The 19671-nt window shown below is 45.0% G+C and overlaps 1 protein-coding gene across 1 annotated transcript in view; it reads right to left on the bottom strand.

Annotated features, from left to right (window-relative positions):
• The window catches only part of MAOA (monoamine oxidase A), a 70093-nt gene extending 50906 nt beyond the window's left edge, over positions 1-19187 (bottom strand). The window contains exon 1 of the mRNA XM_032426513.1: positions 17394-19187. Coding sequence (XP_032282404.1) covers positions 17394-18936 — 1543 coding nt within the window. The 5' untranslated portion in view covers positions 18937-19187. The remainder of the gene's footprint in view (positions 1-17393) is intronic.
• Positions 19188-19671: the final 484 nt, after the last annotated feature.

Here is a 19671-nt window from a genome sequence, read left to right as displayed (position 1 = left end):
TGGGGTTATAATCTGATATTACGTTATTTTGTTGCTCAAATTGTTCCAGCTTTGGTCACTGGGAGTTCTTTCAGTTGGCTCCTGTGTCCCTCTGACATGTCCCCCATGTCCCCATCGTTTTTTTGGGGGGGTATGCGCACGCACTTGGGTACTTCCTTACTTTCTGGTATTACAAGATGTTCCAGGCTCAGTTTGTCTTTCACTGCCCAACCCCAGAATCAGCCACGTCTCCGATGAGCCTTGGTTCCTCTTATTGGAGAACAGTACTTTTTAAAAGATTTATTTATTTATTTGAGAGACAGAGTCGGGGGTGGGGGGAGAGGGACAAGCAGACCCACACTGAGTGCAGAGCCAGACGCAGGGCTCCATCTCAGGACCCTGAGATCACGACCTGAGAACTGAGCGGAAACACTGAACCAACTGCACATCCAGGCAGCCCTGAGGACGGTATTAGAAACCAAGATCTGGGCTCTAGGTGCACTCCTTGCTACTCGGGTGTCATTGCTTCTGGGATCTCTCAGCTCACAGAGTAAGGAAATATATGTGTGTACACATTTATTTTTAAATCTACATTTATTTGTACTTCCAGTGCTATCTTATACCTAGGCATATAATAATTGGGTATGTATAACAACATTTATATATGCGTGATTAAGTTTATTGTAGGACTGTTCTAATGGCAAAAGTTCGGAAATTGTCAAAATGTTCACTAAGAGGAAACTTGGCAATGAAATAAAAGGTTCTGTACCATGTTACATATTATCTATTTTTAAAAAGGTAATAAAAGATAAATAAATTACTATGCGGCCATGAAAAGGATAACAGAGAGTCTTATATTTTGACATCTCGTGACATTTAAATAAATTCAAACCGTTACAAAAAGTATGAACATCAAGTCGTTCCAGAAAGCAAGGAGGCTATCAGAGACTGCCAGGAGTGTGACAAAAAGGCTCAGGAAACTAACTATAGAAACTCCCACTGGCCAAAGATGGAACAATTTGAGTATCAAATCAAAGTAACCACTGCAATGGCTTAAATCCATGAATTCATCATAATACTAAACCAATAAAAAACTCTCACTGGTTCTTTGGAGAATGCTAAGGAACCACCTTACCAGTTTGGAAATGCCTATAGGAAAAGAAAAGCATCTGGCATTCATCCTACCTCTCCGACTTGCAGGGAACCGCAAAGCAACCAAAGAGCTAACAAAGGGAGGTTTTGCTGCTCCCTAATCAGTGAAGACAAATAAAATTAGAATATCAGCATGTTGCAATGCCTAATCAATTGATGGATCTAGTGTAATAAGCATCAACATCTGCTAACATCACGCAAAGAAGAGAGAGAACCAGATGTTATCTGCCTCCTGATGGCCTCCTGATGGAAGAACACACCAACACCTATGAAGTCGTTAGGAAGGAAGGAAGGGGAGGGAGACAAGGAGCAAATACTAAATTCTAATGTGATCAAGCCTCTAGATCTTCTACTTAGGGGCCAGAGGAACATGTTTAAATAGTACTACTGGGATGCAATCAACAAAAGCCAGATTGTAGGAAATCATACAGGACTACCCTGGTTTTTGTTTGTTTGTTTGTTTGTAACGACTTGCCTGCTCCTGTTTTCTTCACCCTTTATCCGTCGCAGGCTTTTCCTACAGTCAAGCTCTTACACGGCTAGTTCTGTCTAGCCCAGACCGACACAGCATTTTGTTCATATACAGAATCAAAGATGAATCTGGGTCTCGAAGATCTAGAATGCGGGGAGGCTAAACCATAATATCCAGCACTGCTATCGCTAATACTTGTACATAGTTTTGACTCCTTCAAGTACAATGTAACCTTACATTGCTGACATTCATCAAAGATTTAGGTATGCAACGAATCTTTGGAATCTGCTCATAAAGAAAGCCTCCATCCCATGACATTTAAATAAATTCAAACCAATGTCTGCAAACCTTGGTGCAATGAGTTCTCTGGGACAGAGCCAAAGGCTTCTTCTGCTGAGGGTCATTAAAAAAGGGACGAAGTTGATATTAAAAGCATACTTATGCATAAATCTTCTAATGTCAAAGTACCACTCTATATTTAAAAGCAAAGAAACTCAGATGCAAAAAGGTTACTTTCCTCCCAGTTCCCCTTAAGCAATCAATCTATAAACCAATTAGAAAAACACAGCCAAGGGTTTACTAGAATTAATTGGTAGCTCCTCTTCTTTTTTTTTAAAGATTTTATTTATTTATTTGACAGAGAGAGACACAGTGAGAGAGGGAACACAAGCAGGGGGAGTGGCAGAGGGAGAAGCAGGCTTCCCGCCGAGCAGGGAGCCCGATGCGGGGCTCGATGCGGGGCTCGATGTGGGGCTCGATCCCAGGACCTGGAATCATGACCTGAGCTGAAGGCAGATGCTTAACGACTGAGCCACCCAGGCTCCCCATTAGTAGCTCCCCTTCTAAAGGAGAAAGTCACCCTCTGCATGCTGCCTACGGAGAAGCAGAGGTGGCTTTGACCTCCAGCAGCCTTGGGTCCCGCAGCGTCAGGCTCCTGGCTCCCGAGGCAGCCTAGCAGTTGCTTTGGGGCTACAGATACAGATCACGTTCATGTGCCTTTCCTGTTACCATCCCTTGGAGTCGATTTCATTATCCCCATATCCCAGATGAGAAAGCCAGGCACCCAATATGACCACAACAAAGTCTCCAGAAAAGTGAATGATTTTACTTCTCACACCCTCACTTGGAGCTTGAGCAAAATCAAATCTAATGTGTAACTCTAAGCAAGTTTGGTGAGTGGCGTTCAGTGCCAATAATGAATAAGCACTACTTGGGAAGCTAGAGGGGGTGGGGGGAGCAGGTCGAGCTGAGTCAGGACAATGACCACACCAGTGACAAAGGTCATTTTAGGATATAAACAAAATTAAAAAGCTGACCACTGGGTTGTTTCTGCATTCTGCACTGGCCTATCTCAGCAAGGAAAGTTTCAACTCTTAGTTTAAGAAATAAAGAAAATGTTTAAAACATTTTAAAAGGATTTCAGAAAAAAAAAATGCTTTTACAAAGGTCTTGGGGACGCCTGGGTGGCTCAGTCGGTTGGGTATCCGACTCTTGATTTCAGCTCAGGTCATGATCTTGGGGTCGTGAGATCACACCCACGTGGGGCTCCATGCTCAGCATCGCACGCACGCACGCTCTCTGTGTCTCTCAAATAAATAAGGAAAATCTTTAAAAGGGCCTTGGAATTTGAAGAGGGAAGATGTACGTTATTTAGAAGAAATATTTCTTCTACAACGCTGAATAAATGGGGTTCCGATGTTTCAGTTTGTGTGTTTATTGTGAACAAGACTCTGATAAGGAACTTCCACAATAATTGGAAAATTAGAAAATACCGAATATGGAAATAAAAGGTGCCATTTTTTAAAAAGTTATTGAAAGATTTATTTATTTGAGAGAGAGAGAGCTCACATACAGGGGGTTGGAGCAGAGGGAGAAGGAGCGAGAATCTCTAGTAGACTCCCCGCTGAGCAGGGAGCCCACCAGATCGATGATCCCAAGACCCTGAGATCATGACCTGAGCGGAAATCAAGAGTCGGACGCTTAACCGACTGTTTATTTTAGAATAATAATAACTACTTTTGAATACTCAGTAAGTGGAAAATAAAGCACAGGCAAATACTTCCAGTCCAGGAAAGTTTTCCTACTATAACTGCGGCTGTTGATTTGAATGAAACAAATGAAGCCAACGCCTGCTTAGATTAGAGTCTTAGATTACACTCCTTAACTCTTATTTTGTTCTTATTCTGTGTATCACTATGCATTCTACTCTCCCCTCATCACAACAAAACTCAAGAATCATTCACAGAAAAAAATCATCTCAATTGTCAACTCCACAGATTAGCTTAAGGGCTTCTACCTTTATCTTTCAAAATATTTATTTGGCTTTTTTTTTTTTTGTAAATGGGATAAAATTGTTAGAAAAGAAAAGGCTTTTAAGTCTGAGGCAAGTCACCAAATATAATGTAGCTACTACAGAATGGATTTTATTTTATTATTTTTTTTTAATTGCAGTATAGGGCTCCCCACAAGGGTAGCTACCATCTGTCACCACACAACGATAGTACAATACCATTGACTATATTCCCTATGCTGGACCTTTCGTCTCCATGATTTATTCCTTCCATAAAAAGATTTTATAATCAAATATTTTTTTATTTTCATATTTGTTATGAAAAGAGAAAATCTCATATAGATTTAATGTTCATCTTGTTCCAAAGAAATATAGATTAACCAAAGCTAAGAGCACTGAACACTATAGCTCCCCCTTTCATTCATTTTCCATCATTTCACTGCCACATGGAATCCTGAGTGATAGAAAAGACCTGCCCCCCCCCAGCCCTCCTGGTATGCACCATCCCCTCCTGCCCCGCTAAAATAAGGAAAGGGTTTGATATAGTGGTATGCTGCTAAATGGTTAACAACCATCTCTGGGCTGTGGGGAGGAAGAGGTCACCTGATTTGTACCATTTGGGTTTCCGTGGTGTATAGACACTCCCATCATGTCTGATTTCAAATTACTTATTTCAAGCTACCAATGTGGTATCACTGAATGTGGAATTGGAAAGAGGGCTTTCCAGCCAGTAGAAGCCGGCTCCCCCACACACTGTTAGAGGTATAAACTCTTGGGCCTCAGATCCGTGAGGAGAGGGATAAAGTCAGGGAGGGGAGAGTGTGTATTAAATCAGCAGGTGTATGAGATTCATTGGCTTGTGAGGGATGAAGGGCCACCCTGGAAAGGTGTCTTAGACGCTCAAGTGTCCTTGCGTCTAAAGTCTCTGTTCTCCCATGGGTCCGTTGTAAGGAAGAGGTCTAAGTGGGCACTGGTAAAATCTACCATTCATTGCACCTGCACCAAGAGCCGTTCCTCTCCCAAATCATGGCAAACCAAACTCCTTAGGAGGAAAAGAACGTGGACTCCCAAATGTCTTGTGGTTTTCTATGAGAGTAGAGAGCCCAGAGAAGCCACGTTCACAAAGAGTTCGATAAAAACTTACTGTGTAAATAAGGATCCAATCACTTTCAAAATGCAAAATAAATAAATAAATAAATAAATAAATAACAAAAAAGATCTGAAAAACAGGAAGATCGGAGGAGCAGGGCACGAGCAAATCTTTAATCACTTTGCAATTAAGTATTCTAAACAGGAATGAGGAGTTTAAAACAACATAGCTTCCCTTCCAATTTTTCTTCCATCATTTGGGTTTTGCATAAACCAAAATAAAATAGGTGAAAGGATGTATTAGACAGGCTTTAAAAAAAGAAAAGAAAGCAAGGCTGCTTTTAAAAGCACACGTCGTCTTGAGAGTTCAGGCAATTGTTTTGTTTTATATAACAATACTAAGAAATCGTGTTCGATCTGAGATACTATAGAGCAAATAGAAGCAAAATACTTTATTTATTTATTTATTTATTTATTTATTTATTTATTCATTTATTTTTGTTAGTGCTGCTTATCGGACCAGAAGGGCCCGGATGAGATGAAGTATGCAGGCCACAGCGGCGCCATGGCAACCTCAAACCAAGCTCCAGCTTCTTAAAGCCACTGCCCCTGGAAACCGTGTTCCCACAGATCCTGCCCTGCTTCCAATGTCCTGTGGTGCCCAACCTCCCCAAAGAAACGGTGCAGGGAATGATCTCACCCACAGAGCGCACCTGGCGAAGGAATTAGTAATATCTGCAATGAAGCCTTCGAAGAAATGGTCCTTTGCTTCCTGGGAAACAAATCTGTTACTGTGGAACCCGGCCTCACACTTAGCCCTGCCACCTCTACCTCGCTGAGGGCCCTTCCCCTCACCTGCCTTCTTCAAGTACATTCATATCACTCTGTTTGAGGGGGGAAAAAAAGAATTCGTCCATCTGACTCGCGCTACCCTTTCCAGTTCAATTTCTGGTTTTCCTTCCACAACAAATGACCTGGTGTCTCCACTCCTTCACTAGAACAAACCTTGAAACAGAGCCTATTCCTCATGAAAAATGTCCGGTTATTGCACTTTCAATACAGGCAAGGGTTTTAATCTTCTGTCGCACTCTGTCCCTGTCAGCCTGTTTTATTTTTCTTCTTAGCACCCAGTGCCACCTGGCACCAGACATAAAGCGTTTATGGCACCGGCGCTGGAATGATGCCCCCAAGAAAGTAGGGTCACTGCGGCATCTCAAGCTCAATATATCTAAAGCAGGACATTTGGTATTTCCCCAGAACTCATTCCTCCCCTGGCCCTTTGCAACTTAGTAAATGGCACCACCATTTAGTCAGATGCTCGGGTCAGAACTCTCAAAGCTATTCTTGACTCTTCTCCTTTTGTCATATATCTCATCCATTCGAGGGGCAGGCCCTCCTGGTTGTGGCCTCAGACAATGTTCGGAATCTACCTGCTTCCCACTGCAACCACAGCCACTCTGGTCCAAGCCATGGTGGCCTTTTGCCCTCGTCCAAGGCACCATGACACCTCGCCCAGAGATCTGACTCGTAACTAGTCTGTTAGGACTTTCTTGAGAACAGAAATGTGTTATACATCTTTGCATCCCAGAATAGATCCTGTCGTGTTGCAGGTGCTTAAATGCTTGTTGCAATGAATAGAATAGTTGCATACTGAGAAAACGAAACCATGCTCACCTGGATGAAGGCAACAGGGAAGTTTCTAACGCTTAGATTATATTTATCGTGAGCAACTAAGAAAGACTGACAAGGACAGGGTGCCACATCATTTTAACGTCTATGCCTAAGTAAGCCAGCAGAGTCTACACTACAAGTACATTTTCTGGTCTCTGACCCAGTATTGTACTTTTTAGCAAAAGAGAACAGAGAGTATCAATGCACACACAAACTTGTCCCGGATACATATAACCATTCCGATCCCTATATCCATCTGCATTTTGTGCTTCCTTTCAGAGAAATAATTCTCTGCTTTTGAAAATGCCAAATCTTCTAATCCCTTTGATAAGCTAAAAGACAGTGCTGTCTCAAATGGTAAATAGATGAAAGCTAACAATTAACTTCAATTTGCCCGAAATTCAACAGACTGGTTGTCTAGACAGTCCTAATTAATTTGATTATTGTTCAGCATTCATCTTCACTTTAGATAAATGGATCTCACCCGAGTTGGGGAATGCAATTACCCCTTAATTCATGAACCGCCCCATTCTTTCACTGAAACTTTAAAAATATACCAAGGGGGGGGGGGCGCCTGGGTGGCTCAGTTGGTTAAGTGTCTGCCTTCAGCTCAGGTCATGATCCTGGGGTCCTGGGATTGAGCCCCGCATCGGGCTCCCTGCTCAGTGGGGAATCTGCTTCTCCCTCTCCCTTCCCCCCCCACCCCACTCGTGTTCTCTCTCTCAAATAAATAAATTTTTAAAAAATACACCAAGGGCCCTCCACACTGCTGTCCCTAGATTCTGCACACTAAGATGCACTGTGGTTTAAAGCGATAGTTTCCAAAATGTTTTATGGGAACACTAGTGCTCAAGATGCTCAGGGGAAAAGTATCAGTGTTTCTGGACGTTGCGACATATGCCATTTCTCCTTCTGGGAAATGTGTGGCACACACTGGCATATGAAAGGCCCTAATAAGTCCTGCAGTGAAGAGACCTGTTCAACTCAGCATTTCTGCACCATCTGCACTGTTAAAAAAAAAACTACTCCTCAAAACACACTTTGGGAAAGCTGGTTTCATCTCTTATAAGAATGTCCAAATATTGACAGTAATAAACTCCCCTGGACAGGGACCCAGGTGAACAATGCTTAGAGCACAAGCTAAGAGTTTTGAAGCAAAACTTTAGTGCAGCTGCAGCTTATGCTCTGCTGGCTCTCCTAGTTCTTCCTCTTAAATCCTAAAAGTGACATTTTTCTTCAACTTTCACATTCATCACCACCTAGGAATGTGTAGAGTGTGTATCACATATTAAGTTTTTAAAGTTAACTTTCCATTATTCAGCAACGTGATCTCTGGCCAACAGAATTCTTACATAACTGTACATATGGACTCTTGGACTCCAGACTCTGAGGACAATAAAAAGTATAGTCAAACATCAGCTCATACTAAAGGTTTAGAAGCAATGTTCCCAAAGCAGGAAAACATAAATTTTGCTCACAGCACACAGTGAGCGCTCGATCAACAGATATTTATCGAATGAATGGATGAATGAGCGAATCAATGAACAAACACAGGCAGGCATGCAAGAAAAAGGTCTGGAATTTAAGGCACAGCTCAAAGCAAACCCATTTAATCTGGAAACGGTCACCTTAAAGGTCATCATGATGTGTCAACTATACTTCAATTTAAAAAAAAAATGTTTCTGGGACGCCTGGGTGGCTCAGTCATTAAGCGTCTGCCTTTGGCTCAGGTCATGATCCTGGGGTCCTGGGATCGAGCCCCGCATCGGGCTCCCTGCTCGGTGGGGAACCTTCTTCTCCCTCTGCCTGCCGCTCCCCCTGCCTGTGCTCTCTCTCTCTCTCCCTGTCAAATAAATAAATAATCTTAAAAAAAAAAAAGTTTCTAATTTTAAAAACAAAAGAAAAAAAAAGAAAAAGTCGTTTTTGTTGCATTTCGGAATTTATCCAAAACTCACAACACTTCTGTCAAGTATTACTTCCTCCATGAAATACTTTCCTTGTCTGTCATTTCCTGCTTCCCTTGTCTGTGCCACCAGTGAACCCCCCAAATAACCTCAAACACCAACAGCATTTCAGGTTTCTAGTTGGAACGGCACGGAAGGTTCCTGGGTGTCACATGGTCACTGGAGAGACAAGTGGACTCTCAGATAAACTAGACAATTTCACTCTTCTACTTGGGTCCGAATTTTGTCAAATGCTTCCAATGACCGAGGAGCATAAGCTATGACAAATGCATGTTAAATAACAAATGTATATTTAATATCAGTGGCTTCATTTCAATACCTAAAATCTGTTAAGTACCAATCTTGGAAAACTATTTTAAAAAATCACATCAACCACCACAGCCTTCCATTTTCTCCACCCGTGTTGTCTCCCCAAATTCTTTTCTTCCAAAGCATGTCAGGTTCACTGCTTGATTTATCATGACTTAATATAGGAGATGCATGTGCCTTATTTTTCAGCCTAGATGTCTTGACTGTTTTTATCATTATCTATTTACATATTCATTACTTGTAAACTGTCTAATGACCTAATGAATCCTTTGAATTATTTTTTGCCACTTCTGTGATGTCTCAGTCTCAGTCCCAAATATTTATACTACAGGGACAGTGACCCTGGCGGCGTTTCCGTAACATCTGATGTTGGCCTGGGGCAGGGAGAAAAATTCTATCAGTAAAAATATGCATTTTTTTGGTGGAAAGTTTCAGTAGCTTTCATCAGATATTCAAAGGGAGATACCATCCAAAAGCTTAAGAACCACTGATGGAAACTAGTCGAACAATTGCTACACAGTATCATAAACACATCCGGTATGGACTTTTCAAAAAAGGAAATAAATTCTTCATATAAAAGTCATTTGACCTTAATAGGGTGTCCCATCTTTTTAAGTATAAATGTTTGTGAAGCAGTAACATGCCATGTAACATATTCTAAAATATAAATTACTGGGAAACAATAGTCACCAGGTTTTAGAGCATCAGTAAAGTAAAAATAAGTTTACTGCAGTTCTAGGAATGGGCCTATAGGGCAAGTCCTGCGAGGCGGGGTGTGGAAGCAACACTGCCCTGGTGGTCAACATTTTAGGGGTCCAAAGTCAAGTTATGCTGCTAAGAATTTTGTGGCATTTGGTAATTCACTTGATCCCTCCGAGCCTCTGTGTTGGTCCCTGTGAGCCTTTACAGGTTGCAATTCTGTGACCTTTGAACATGGTTAATATGTAATAAACTCAACTCTCAAAGCTCATCATCTGATGTTTATGTTCTTATTGACACTTTTACCTAATCAATTGATTAATTATTGCTATAAAGTGGGGTTTTGTTTACTTTGGCTTAGCAACAACTACAAAAGGGCTTTGAAACTAAAGCTCAGAGAAGTCATGGAGAAGGTGTGAATGAGCATGTGTAAGAGAGCCCCAGACTCGGATTTAAGTTAGTGTAGGACGTCAACATAAGAGATCATGCAAACCGTTTCCAGAATACAACATGGAAGGAAAAACGTGTTGAGGAGGGGATTCAAAAGAGAAAGCTGAAGAGACAGACAGTAGGACGACTACTAATTACTAAAAGAGATCCTGGAAGATATATCACATATAACATAATCCAACTTAATCCAACCTCTAATTTTACAAATGACAAAACCATAGTTTAAAGATTTTAAACTGCCCTGGGGGCGCCCGGCTGGCTCAGTCGGTAGAGTGTGCAACTCTTGATCATAGGGTCGTAAGTTCGAGCTATACTGGGTATAGAGATGACTTAAAAAATTGTTTTTAAATGTGAAAAAAAAAGATTTTAAGCTGCCCTAATTCATAATGCCAAATGACAACATAATAAGGAGCAGATCATCCAGAAGAAAATACAAATTCCTGGCAAAACTATAAAATATTTTTCACCATAAAGGCAAAAAAACAGTCCTAACAACCAACTTGTCTCAAACCTTACAATAGTGAAAAATGTAACTAAACTACTTTTGGATCATTTTGTGCAGTTCTGATCGCTCAAACCTAACATGAAAAGGAACTGTCATTATGAAACATACCCACCTCGTACACGCAAGCATGATCTTCAAACAAGGGCTGACTGGATGTCTATGCTTTTGCAAACGCTTGTATGTGATATAAAACTACAACAGGGGGCCGCCTGGGTGGCTCAGTCGGGTAAGTGTCTGTCTTCTGCTCGGGTCAGGGTCCCGGGGTCCCGGGATTGAGCCCCATGTCGGGCTCCCTGCTTAGCGGGAAGCCTGCTTCTCCCTCTGCCCCTCCCCACTGCTTGTGTAAATAAATAAAAATCTTTTTAAAAATTTTTTAAAAATTAAAACTACAACAGAACCTCAGTCTTTCTGGGTACACCTGAATCCAAATACTGACATGATCGGTTATATATAAAATATGTGTATGTCACAGCTGCACAAAGATTGTATGACCCATATTCGCCAATAACAAGCTTCCACCTTTCTCTGTCTCAATTATGGGTCTCTGTGATGCAATTACATTACAGTTACACTATACTTATATAATTATACTGTACTTAGATCTATTATTAAATATATTTTTTACATTAGCTGAGGATTACGTGTTGGGTCAAGCCAATTAGTATTGGTTAAATGCGAAAACGGTCCATTAAATGTCAGCTAAACCCCAAATCTCATTCAACCACGAAGATTTCAAAAAATCAGAACCCAAATATTCTTGTGTTCTTTGTTCAACATCAACAAATTTCTAAAGTGAAAGGATCCTAGTTTGAGAAAAAAATACAAAACAGAGGCAAAGAAGTGTTCTAAAAGGCAGAACATTAATGCCCCGTCTGCATTGAACCTCAAAGTATCTAAATAACTAAGGCGCCAAAAATAAGCAGAGTTTTTTAAATGTTTTTCTTAATCACTACAAAACCACAAGTGTCTGCTGCCAACTTATGGGTTAAAATGCCAAAAATGCTCTCAGCAGAAATGATTCTTTCTGATATATTTCAGCAAAAAGGGAAATTGTGGTATGTTGTGGACTCAATTGTCGGAATTCAGAACATTAGTCAACCTTCTTGCAAAATGGCTTTTCTGTCTCAGAGGATGAAAAGGATTCAGTCCCCGCTGATTTTATACAGCCCCAACCTCTGGGTGGCTAGTGTGCTCAATTAAGTAGAGCTCGGCTCATGGATAAAAATATGGGGGAGGTTCCACTACTTAGACACTAGTTGGAAATAATCTCTTTTCACATGACACTTCAAAATTTCCAAAACCATGGAAAAACTCTTTTACTACCCAGGATTATCCAGCGTTATGACTGAAGTGTTTTTGCTTAGAAACTTATCTTTCAAGGTCCCAGCACTTTGTTCATACTCATGACAATAATATTTCTTTCCACTGTATGAATGTCGATTATTCTCTTACTTGACTCCTTCTTGCATGAGGATGGGGCAGCTTATGGGCAGGGAAACTACTTACTCATCATCAGACCTTTTCCCCCGAGATCTAGCCACCGCCTGGCATAGGGTTGAGGCTCCCAAAGGGCTTGAATGAGTCCAGGCAGCAGATCCACCTCTGCTCCTAATGAGTTGCCTTGAAGGGCAGAGCATTCCCCTTCCCTAGATGTGTGTTCCAAGCTACAGCCACATCATCACCAAGGAGAGGCCATGGAGAGGATTAAAATCTTATGTGATTGGACTGGATTGCCTGGCAAAAACCCCTTTGGCCCAAAGAGTTTGAAGTATACATTGACCCCTGGAGGTGGGCTTTTTTCTTTTCTTTTCCTTTTTTTCTCCCCCTACAGAGAGCCAATTCAGAAATTGTCGGTTCAGGGCAGATTTTAAAATCGTATGCCACTGGGTTTCTGTCATTTGTTATATCTGTGTCAGCTCCTGAGTAAGAACTGGCATCTACGGTCAATGACTGAATTGCTATAGTTAAAATAACATCAAGAAATAGACATCAGAAAGTAAGTGTGGATTGTTAGATACAGACAACAAGCACTAACAGGGAAAAATTGAGGGCAGACAGAGTGATTAAGGAAAGGGTCATTAGGGGCGCCTGGGTGGCTCAGATGCTTAGGCGTCTGCCTTCGGCTCAGGTCATGGTCTCGGGGTTTTGGGATCAAGCCAGGGGTCCTGGGATCGAGCCCCGTGTTGGGCTCAGCGGGGAGTCTGCTTCTCCCTCTCCCTCTGCTTTCCTCCCCCCCACCCCCCTGCTCGTGTGTGCGCTCACTCTCTCCAATGAATAAATAAAATCTTTTTTTAAAAAGGGTCATTAATCAGGTGTTGAAGAATGGATAAGACGTAAACGGCCAGAGAGCAGCACTCCCATGTTAAGAAAGACAAAAACAAGGAAAGGGTGAAGGGACAAAATCAACATGGTATAGCACTGATGACAAGACAGCAGTGTGACTCCATGTTGGGGACAGTGGGGGATGCTACTGGTCCAACAAAGTGGGGTTAGATAACTGAGGGTATGGAGGGAAGCTTGAGGGGCTGTTAATAGACCAGTGAAGGAAGGTCTTGAGCAGAAGGGCAAGGTGATGAAGGAAGTGTTTAAAAAAATGAAGTCTGGTTATGGAATGAATAAGTCACGGGGATGAAAGGAACAGCATATGGAATATAATCAATAGTACTGTACTAGCAGTGTAAGGGGACACAGGGTAACTACACTTCCGGTAAGCCTAGAATAACATACAGACTTATCCAATCACTATATTGTATATCTGAAACGAATGTAACATTGTGTGTCAACTATGCTCAAATTGAAAAAAAAAAAAAATCAGCTCTGAGAGAACAGTGCAGGATGGACATGAAGGGAGAGCCCAAAGTAAAGGGTGGCCACTGGAAAGACGGTCATAACCTGGTGAGCCAAAGGGGTCCAGGGTCTATTCTGGGGATGGGGGAGTCACTGGGAATGGAGAGGAGCCCAAACAAGGAATTAGAAGGATCTGTTGACTGGGTGTAAAGGACGGTGGTGCCAAGAACCGAGCCAAGGAAGTGAGGAAGACAAGCTGGGTTGGAGGGCAAGGAGGCTTTTGGACATGATGAATATGAAGTAAGAACAGGACATTAAAGTCTGAAATACCCAGGAGCAGATAAATTATAGAATGGGATCTCGGAGAAAGAAATGGATCCCAACTAGAGACTTAAGAGCCTTCTATAGATAAGGGAAATCTGAAGTCTTAGAATGAGAAAGAGAAAGGAAAAGTGCATAAGAGCACAACAGTGATCAACAGCTGAACCTCGAGGCCATTTCAAAACTGGAAGTTCACAAGAATATGGGCGCAATGAAAGGAACAGAAAAGGAGTGATCAGTGTGGAATAAAAATTTAGGATCCTAGTGTCACAGAATGAAAGGAGTTTCAAGAAGGACTTGGTGATAGATGATGGATGACAGGAAAGGGCCAGAGCATGTTAAAGATACCATTATATTACTTACAAATGAGCAGGGGTTTTCCCCCTCTCCACTACTGACATTGTATATACAATTATGTAATGGATTAGTGGACAGAAAAAGGGGTTTTGTGGCTATAAGACATGCTCTGTTTTGGGCGCCTGGGTGGCTCAGTCGTTAAGCGTCTGCCTTCGGCTCAGGTCATGATCCCAGGGTCCTGGGATCGAGTCCCATGTCGGGCTCCCTGCTCGGCGAGAAGCCTGCTTCTCCCACTCCCACTCTCCCTGCTTGTGTTCCCTCTCTCGCTGTCTCTCTCTCTGTTAAAAAATCAGTAAAATTTAAAAAAAAAAAAAAAAAGACATGCTCTGTTTTATGGGTTTTTTTAAAGATGTATTTATTTTGGAGAGAGAGAGCATGCATGCGCGCTCACGACTGGAGGAGGGGCAGACGGAGAGAAACTTCAAGCCGACTCCCCATTGAACATGAAGCCCCACACAGAACTTGATCTCAGGACCCATGAGATCATGACCTGAGCCACCAAGAGTCGGACGCTTAACCCACTGAGCTACCTAGGCACCCCTGTTTTATGGGGGTTTTTTAATGACAAGAGGGAGCTATATTAAGATGCTGCCACTCTTGAGGCGCCTGGATGGCTGGCTCAGTCAGTTAAGCATCTGCCTTCGGCTCGGGTCACGATCCCAGGGTCTCAGGATCTGGGATGGAGCTGGCATGGGGCACCCTGCTCAGTGGGGGGCCTGCTTCTCCCTCTCCTGCTCCCCCTGCTTGTGCTCTCTGTCAAATAAATAAATAAATAATCTTTAAAGTTGATATTAAAAAAAAAGATGCTGTCATTCTCTGTACAGCCAAGATAGTTATCAAAAATGAAAGATGATTCTGTTACTATGGATTGAGTTTGAGGAATGTCATTTGGAATTTGTACTCTTCTGGGAGCTACACTGTTATACAGAAGTAATGACACTGCAGATGCTGAGTACTAGCCATATATTTTAAGTGTGTGGGTAGCATACTAAAGTGTGCAAGTTGTGACAAAAGTTACAAAAATATCCCAAAGCATTTAAAACTGCTAGAGGGATTAAGTTGGCTAAGTACATGCAAGTATGATGTGTTTCTGGCATCTCAAGAGCCCCTTGAGCAGTAAAGCCTCTCAGCTGCTCATGAAATACCCAGTCTGTGTGCAGGGTTTAGCCTGAGCCAGACTTGCATCTACTTTGAATTTTAGTTGTGAACCATCTTGGGAAGGCATCAGAGCCAGAATGCAATGTTTCTGGTCAGTTGTGGGTGTTAAAATCACTCCAATTGAGCGACGGAGATGATATTAGAGGAAGCCCCGTGCCTTTTCCACTGTCACTAATGGACTGGAAGCCGGCTGCTGAGATAGGTGTGTGAACTACTGCACAAGAAAGGCCCTCTCCTTTCCCCCAAATGAAACAAACAAATTAATGATTAATAGTGATCACAGACAGATCCAGGTTTTGAGGGGCCTGAAGCTCATGATTTGGGTGTCCTCTTTAAGAAACAAGGATGCAAAATTACCAATACAAGACACAGTATGAAGCTATTTATCCAGAATGAGAAGCAGAAGGCACCTGCAGTTGTAAGGCCATAAAGCATGAGGGTCGCCAGCTACCAGGTAAATCCACCTCTGCTGACGACCAACTACTGGGAAGAAGGTGTGGAAAGGGAGAAACAGTAGGTAATCAGGCAGAGGGAAAATAAAAGACAAAACACTCCTTAAGGAATAGTGGAGCACAGAACAAGAAAAGGACAAAGATAAAATCCCAGAAAGAACCCCAAATTGTGAAAGTGGATGGTATGGAGATGGGGGAAGAGAGAGAACCAATCAATTTATACACCACACAATCAGAACATTGATTTCCCAGTGATCAGCAATCACATTGCTTCTAGGAGGCATGCAGAGGAGGAGTAGGTTTTTGGAAAGACCAGTTCTCTACACTGCAGGCACTCGGCAAGTGTTTGTTGAATGAATGAAGGGATGAATGAATAGAAACAAGAGAAATATACTTCTTTTTCTTACTCTCCACCACGGTCTGCTTTCCTCCGATGCTCCAACATACAGGCATGTTTTTGCTAGCACCGACTTCAGTGTCAAAGCAACAGCTCAGGCCAACCTCTCCTCTGGCGATTCAGACTATTGATCCTCAAAAGACCAAGTCAAAAGCTATCTCCACTCAAAATTAATTTTTAAGCATGTTCAGAGTCTCCCCCCCCCAAAAATTGCACACACAAATAGCTACTATGGGGCCATCCTACTTACTCCCTTCCACCTTCTTTCTCCCTCTTTCTACATTAGATCCTGCAGGTATATTTCAGAAATTAACACCCTCCCAGGTCCTGGGCAGATTCATGTGGGATTCTAGCTAGGGCTGAAACACAATTCCTAAATTTCAAATTTTAGCAATTATGACAGCCTATGTGACAATTGAATATATCAGTCATGATGAGGTTTCCAGGAAGATACAGGCAAGCCTCATGCACTTGGTCAGCTGCAAACCTAAGACAGGACCAGGGGAACCCAGACTCACCAGCTCCACACACGACAGGATTCGGTCACTGGGAGCTCTTATGAAAGGACACAACAGGGCATTCCCTGACCGGCTGTGGGCCTCTGCTTCACAAAGAGATTCCCTTTGGGCAATACATGCCCTACACCTTCCTACAAGTTCTAAAAAAAAAACAGCCGGAGTAGGTTAAAACTAAGAGCCCACCCTCTCTCCTTTAAAAAAAAAAAAAAAACAACTTTTACTAAACGATTCTTCCTTCCTCTTCACCTACCAAATTTTCTAAGGAAAAGTGCTTGGAGAAGAGCAGAACCAGAATAACACTATTACTACTTCAATACTACAAAAATCCCAACACTGATGTTTTGTTTATGGCAAAGGACCTGAAATCAGTGAGGCGAAGCAGCCACCTCAGGGATTAGAAGTGAAGGTCTTGAATGGAAAAAAATCATTCGGCCACTTTCTGGCTAAGTGGTCTGACCTCTGGAAAGTTACTGAAAGTCTCCAGACCTCAGTTACTTGGTTTTGTAAAATGGGGGCGAGTACCCATCTCACAGGACTGCTGAGGATTGAGGAAATGCAAGTAAAGTACCGAATATAACTGCACAGCGAGAGCTAATTAAATGCTAGTATTTAATAGTAGTAGTAAAATTATTGTTCTGCCTCCTCCAGTTCACACCACCAGCAAAACTGGCCCAACCCCCATCTCGCCTCGCAGGATCCGGGGCCGGGCACTGTTGCACTCCAGCATGCACGAGAGAGATCCCCAAATGCTGCGGCGCTACCGCAAGCCCCCCACCCCGGGCCGGCCAGGGGCCCTCAGGTTACCGCTACGGTCCATACTGACCTGAGATGCCGCCTCCTATCACGACTACGTCGAACATGTGGCCCGCGGTGCTCGCCGTCTCCCCACTCGCCATGCTCTGGTTGTGACTCTCCCGGGGCGTAGGTAGAGGAGTGGAGCGGGACAAGGGCGGGGCGGACCCTTCTACCCACTCTCGGGGGGAGTCCGGGGGCGGAGCCGATTCTTCCACCGACACCCGGGCAGAGCCCGGCACTGAGGGCGGAGCGGCCCCTTGTACTGCTCCTCCAGGGGAGTCCGGGGGTGGAGCCGATCCTTCCGCGGATGTTCGGGGGGCACCTGGCACTGAGGGCTGGGTGGACCCTTGTGCCGACCCTCGGGAGGAGTTCCTGGGCGTAAGAGGTTCTTGTACCGAATCCCGGGGGGAGCCGGGCACTGAGGGCTGGGTGGACCCTTGTGCCGACCCTCCGGGGTTGTTCCTGGGCGTGAGAGGTCCTTGTACCGAATCCCGGGGGAAGCCGGGCACTGAGGGCTGGGTGGACCCTTGCACCGACGCTGGGGAGGACTCCGAGAACTGCGGCGATCCCTGCTGCGAAACCGGGAGGGAGCTGAGCTCTGAAGGAGGGGCGGACCCTTGCAGCGACACTCGGGAGGAGTCCGAGATCGGGGCAGATCCTGACAGCGAACTCCGGGGGGAGCTGAGCACTGAGGGTGGGGCGGACCCTTGTATCGACACTCGGGAGGAGTCCGAGAGCACAACAGATCCGTCCACTGATAGTCGGGGGGAGCGGGGTCCTGAGAACTGCAAGGACCCTTGCAATGACTCTAGGGGGGAGTTATTGGGTGTGGGAGGTCCTCGCACCGAACTCCAGGAGGAGCTGATCACTGAGGGCGGGGCGATCCCGTCTGCTGACACTTGGGGACTGGTACTGGGTGGACGAGGTGCTGGCATCGATACCTTGAGGAAGCCGGGCGTCAAGGGCGGGCCAGAACCTTGCACTGGCTCTCGGGTAGAGTTGGTGGATGTAGAAGGTCCTGGTACTGATACTCGGGGATGGCCGAGCACTGCGGGCGGGGTGGACTCAGGTATCGACCCTAGAGGGGGGCCTGAGGGCGGGGCAGGTCCTGGTACCGGTACCCGGGGATGGCCTGCGTCCGGGTTGGAGGCTGGGGCGGCCCCATCAGCGGTGCTCAGGCGGGTGGCAGACATGGGGATCTGGTGGTTCAGGCCGTGGGCGCCGAAGCCCCAGAGGCCAATCCTAGAGTCTGTGTTGGTCCTCGGGCCAGGACTGGAGCGGAGTTGGGCGGGCGCGCCGGAGCTCTCGTATCCGGGGTCCGCTCTGGACGCGTTCGACAGGAAGCTGGAAAACGGACTGGAGAAAGTCCGCCACTCAGAACGGATGCTCGACCCGGACGCGGAGGATGTGGCCGCGCCCAAGTTGGAGTCCGGGTCGGAGATCTGGGCAGCTGTGCCCCCGGCTCCGGGCGCGCGCTCCGCCTCGCGGTCCCTCTCGCCGCCACCACCTCCGGAGGCGGCCGAGCCGTTTGCGTTCCCGGTTTTGGAGCGCGCCCGGGCGGGAGCCGACATTCCGCTCCCCGCCCCTCTCCTACGGGCGTGCACCGCGCCAGCTCCCCGGAGTCCCGGACCCGCGCGCTCCCGAGGCCGCCCCAGGATCCCAGCCTACTGGGCTACGGGGGAGCCTGGGGCTACCGCAGCTTGGCTCCGCCTATCTCTCCGGCCCCGAGGGCGCTGCGGCGGCCCCGTGGGGGTTTCAGCCTAGTGCTTTTATTCTCAAGGACATAACGAAAACAGAGCACTGGGCCGGGTGGGCTAAGGGAAGCGGGTATTTGAAGGACGGTGACCTGGACGGCAGGGTCGCAGGGGTGCGGCACACTAGGGTGGGCTCCTTTGTGACGTCACAAGAGGCTAGGTGAGGTGTGCGCAGCCGCGGGCCCCTCCCTAGGGAGGGGGCGGGGTGAAGTGGGCACTGTCACTTGGGGCGGACTGGGCGATTATTGATTCTTTGTGGGGTTGTCCAAGCTGAGGTGCTTGACCCAAATCGAAGCAAGTAGGGGAGAAAATTAAGAACTCAGTTATCAGGGGCGGCTGGATGGCTCAGTCGGTGAAGCCTCTGCCTTCGGTTCAGGTCATGATCCCAGGATCTTGGGACGGAGCCCCCATCAGGCTCTCTGCTTAGCGGGGAATCTGCTTCTCCATCTGCCAACACCCCCCTTATGTGCTCTCTCTCTCTCTCTCTCAAATAAGTAAATAAAGTCTTTAAAAACAAAACAAAACAAAAACCCCTCAGCTGTCAGATTAAGT

Source organism: Phoca vitulina, unplaced genomic scaffold (genome assembly GCF_004348235.1).
Source record: "Phoca vitulina isolate PV1807 unplaced genomic scaffold, GSC_HSeal_1.0 scaffold35, whole genome shotgun sequence".
NCBI classification, from domain to species: Eukaryota; Metazoa; Chordata; class Mammalia; order Carnivora; family Phocidae; genus Phoca; species Phoca vitulina.
This window is presented reverse-complemented; position numbering and strand designations above follow the sequence as displayed.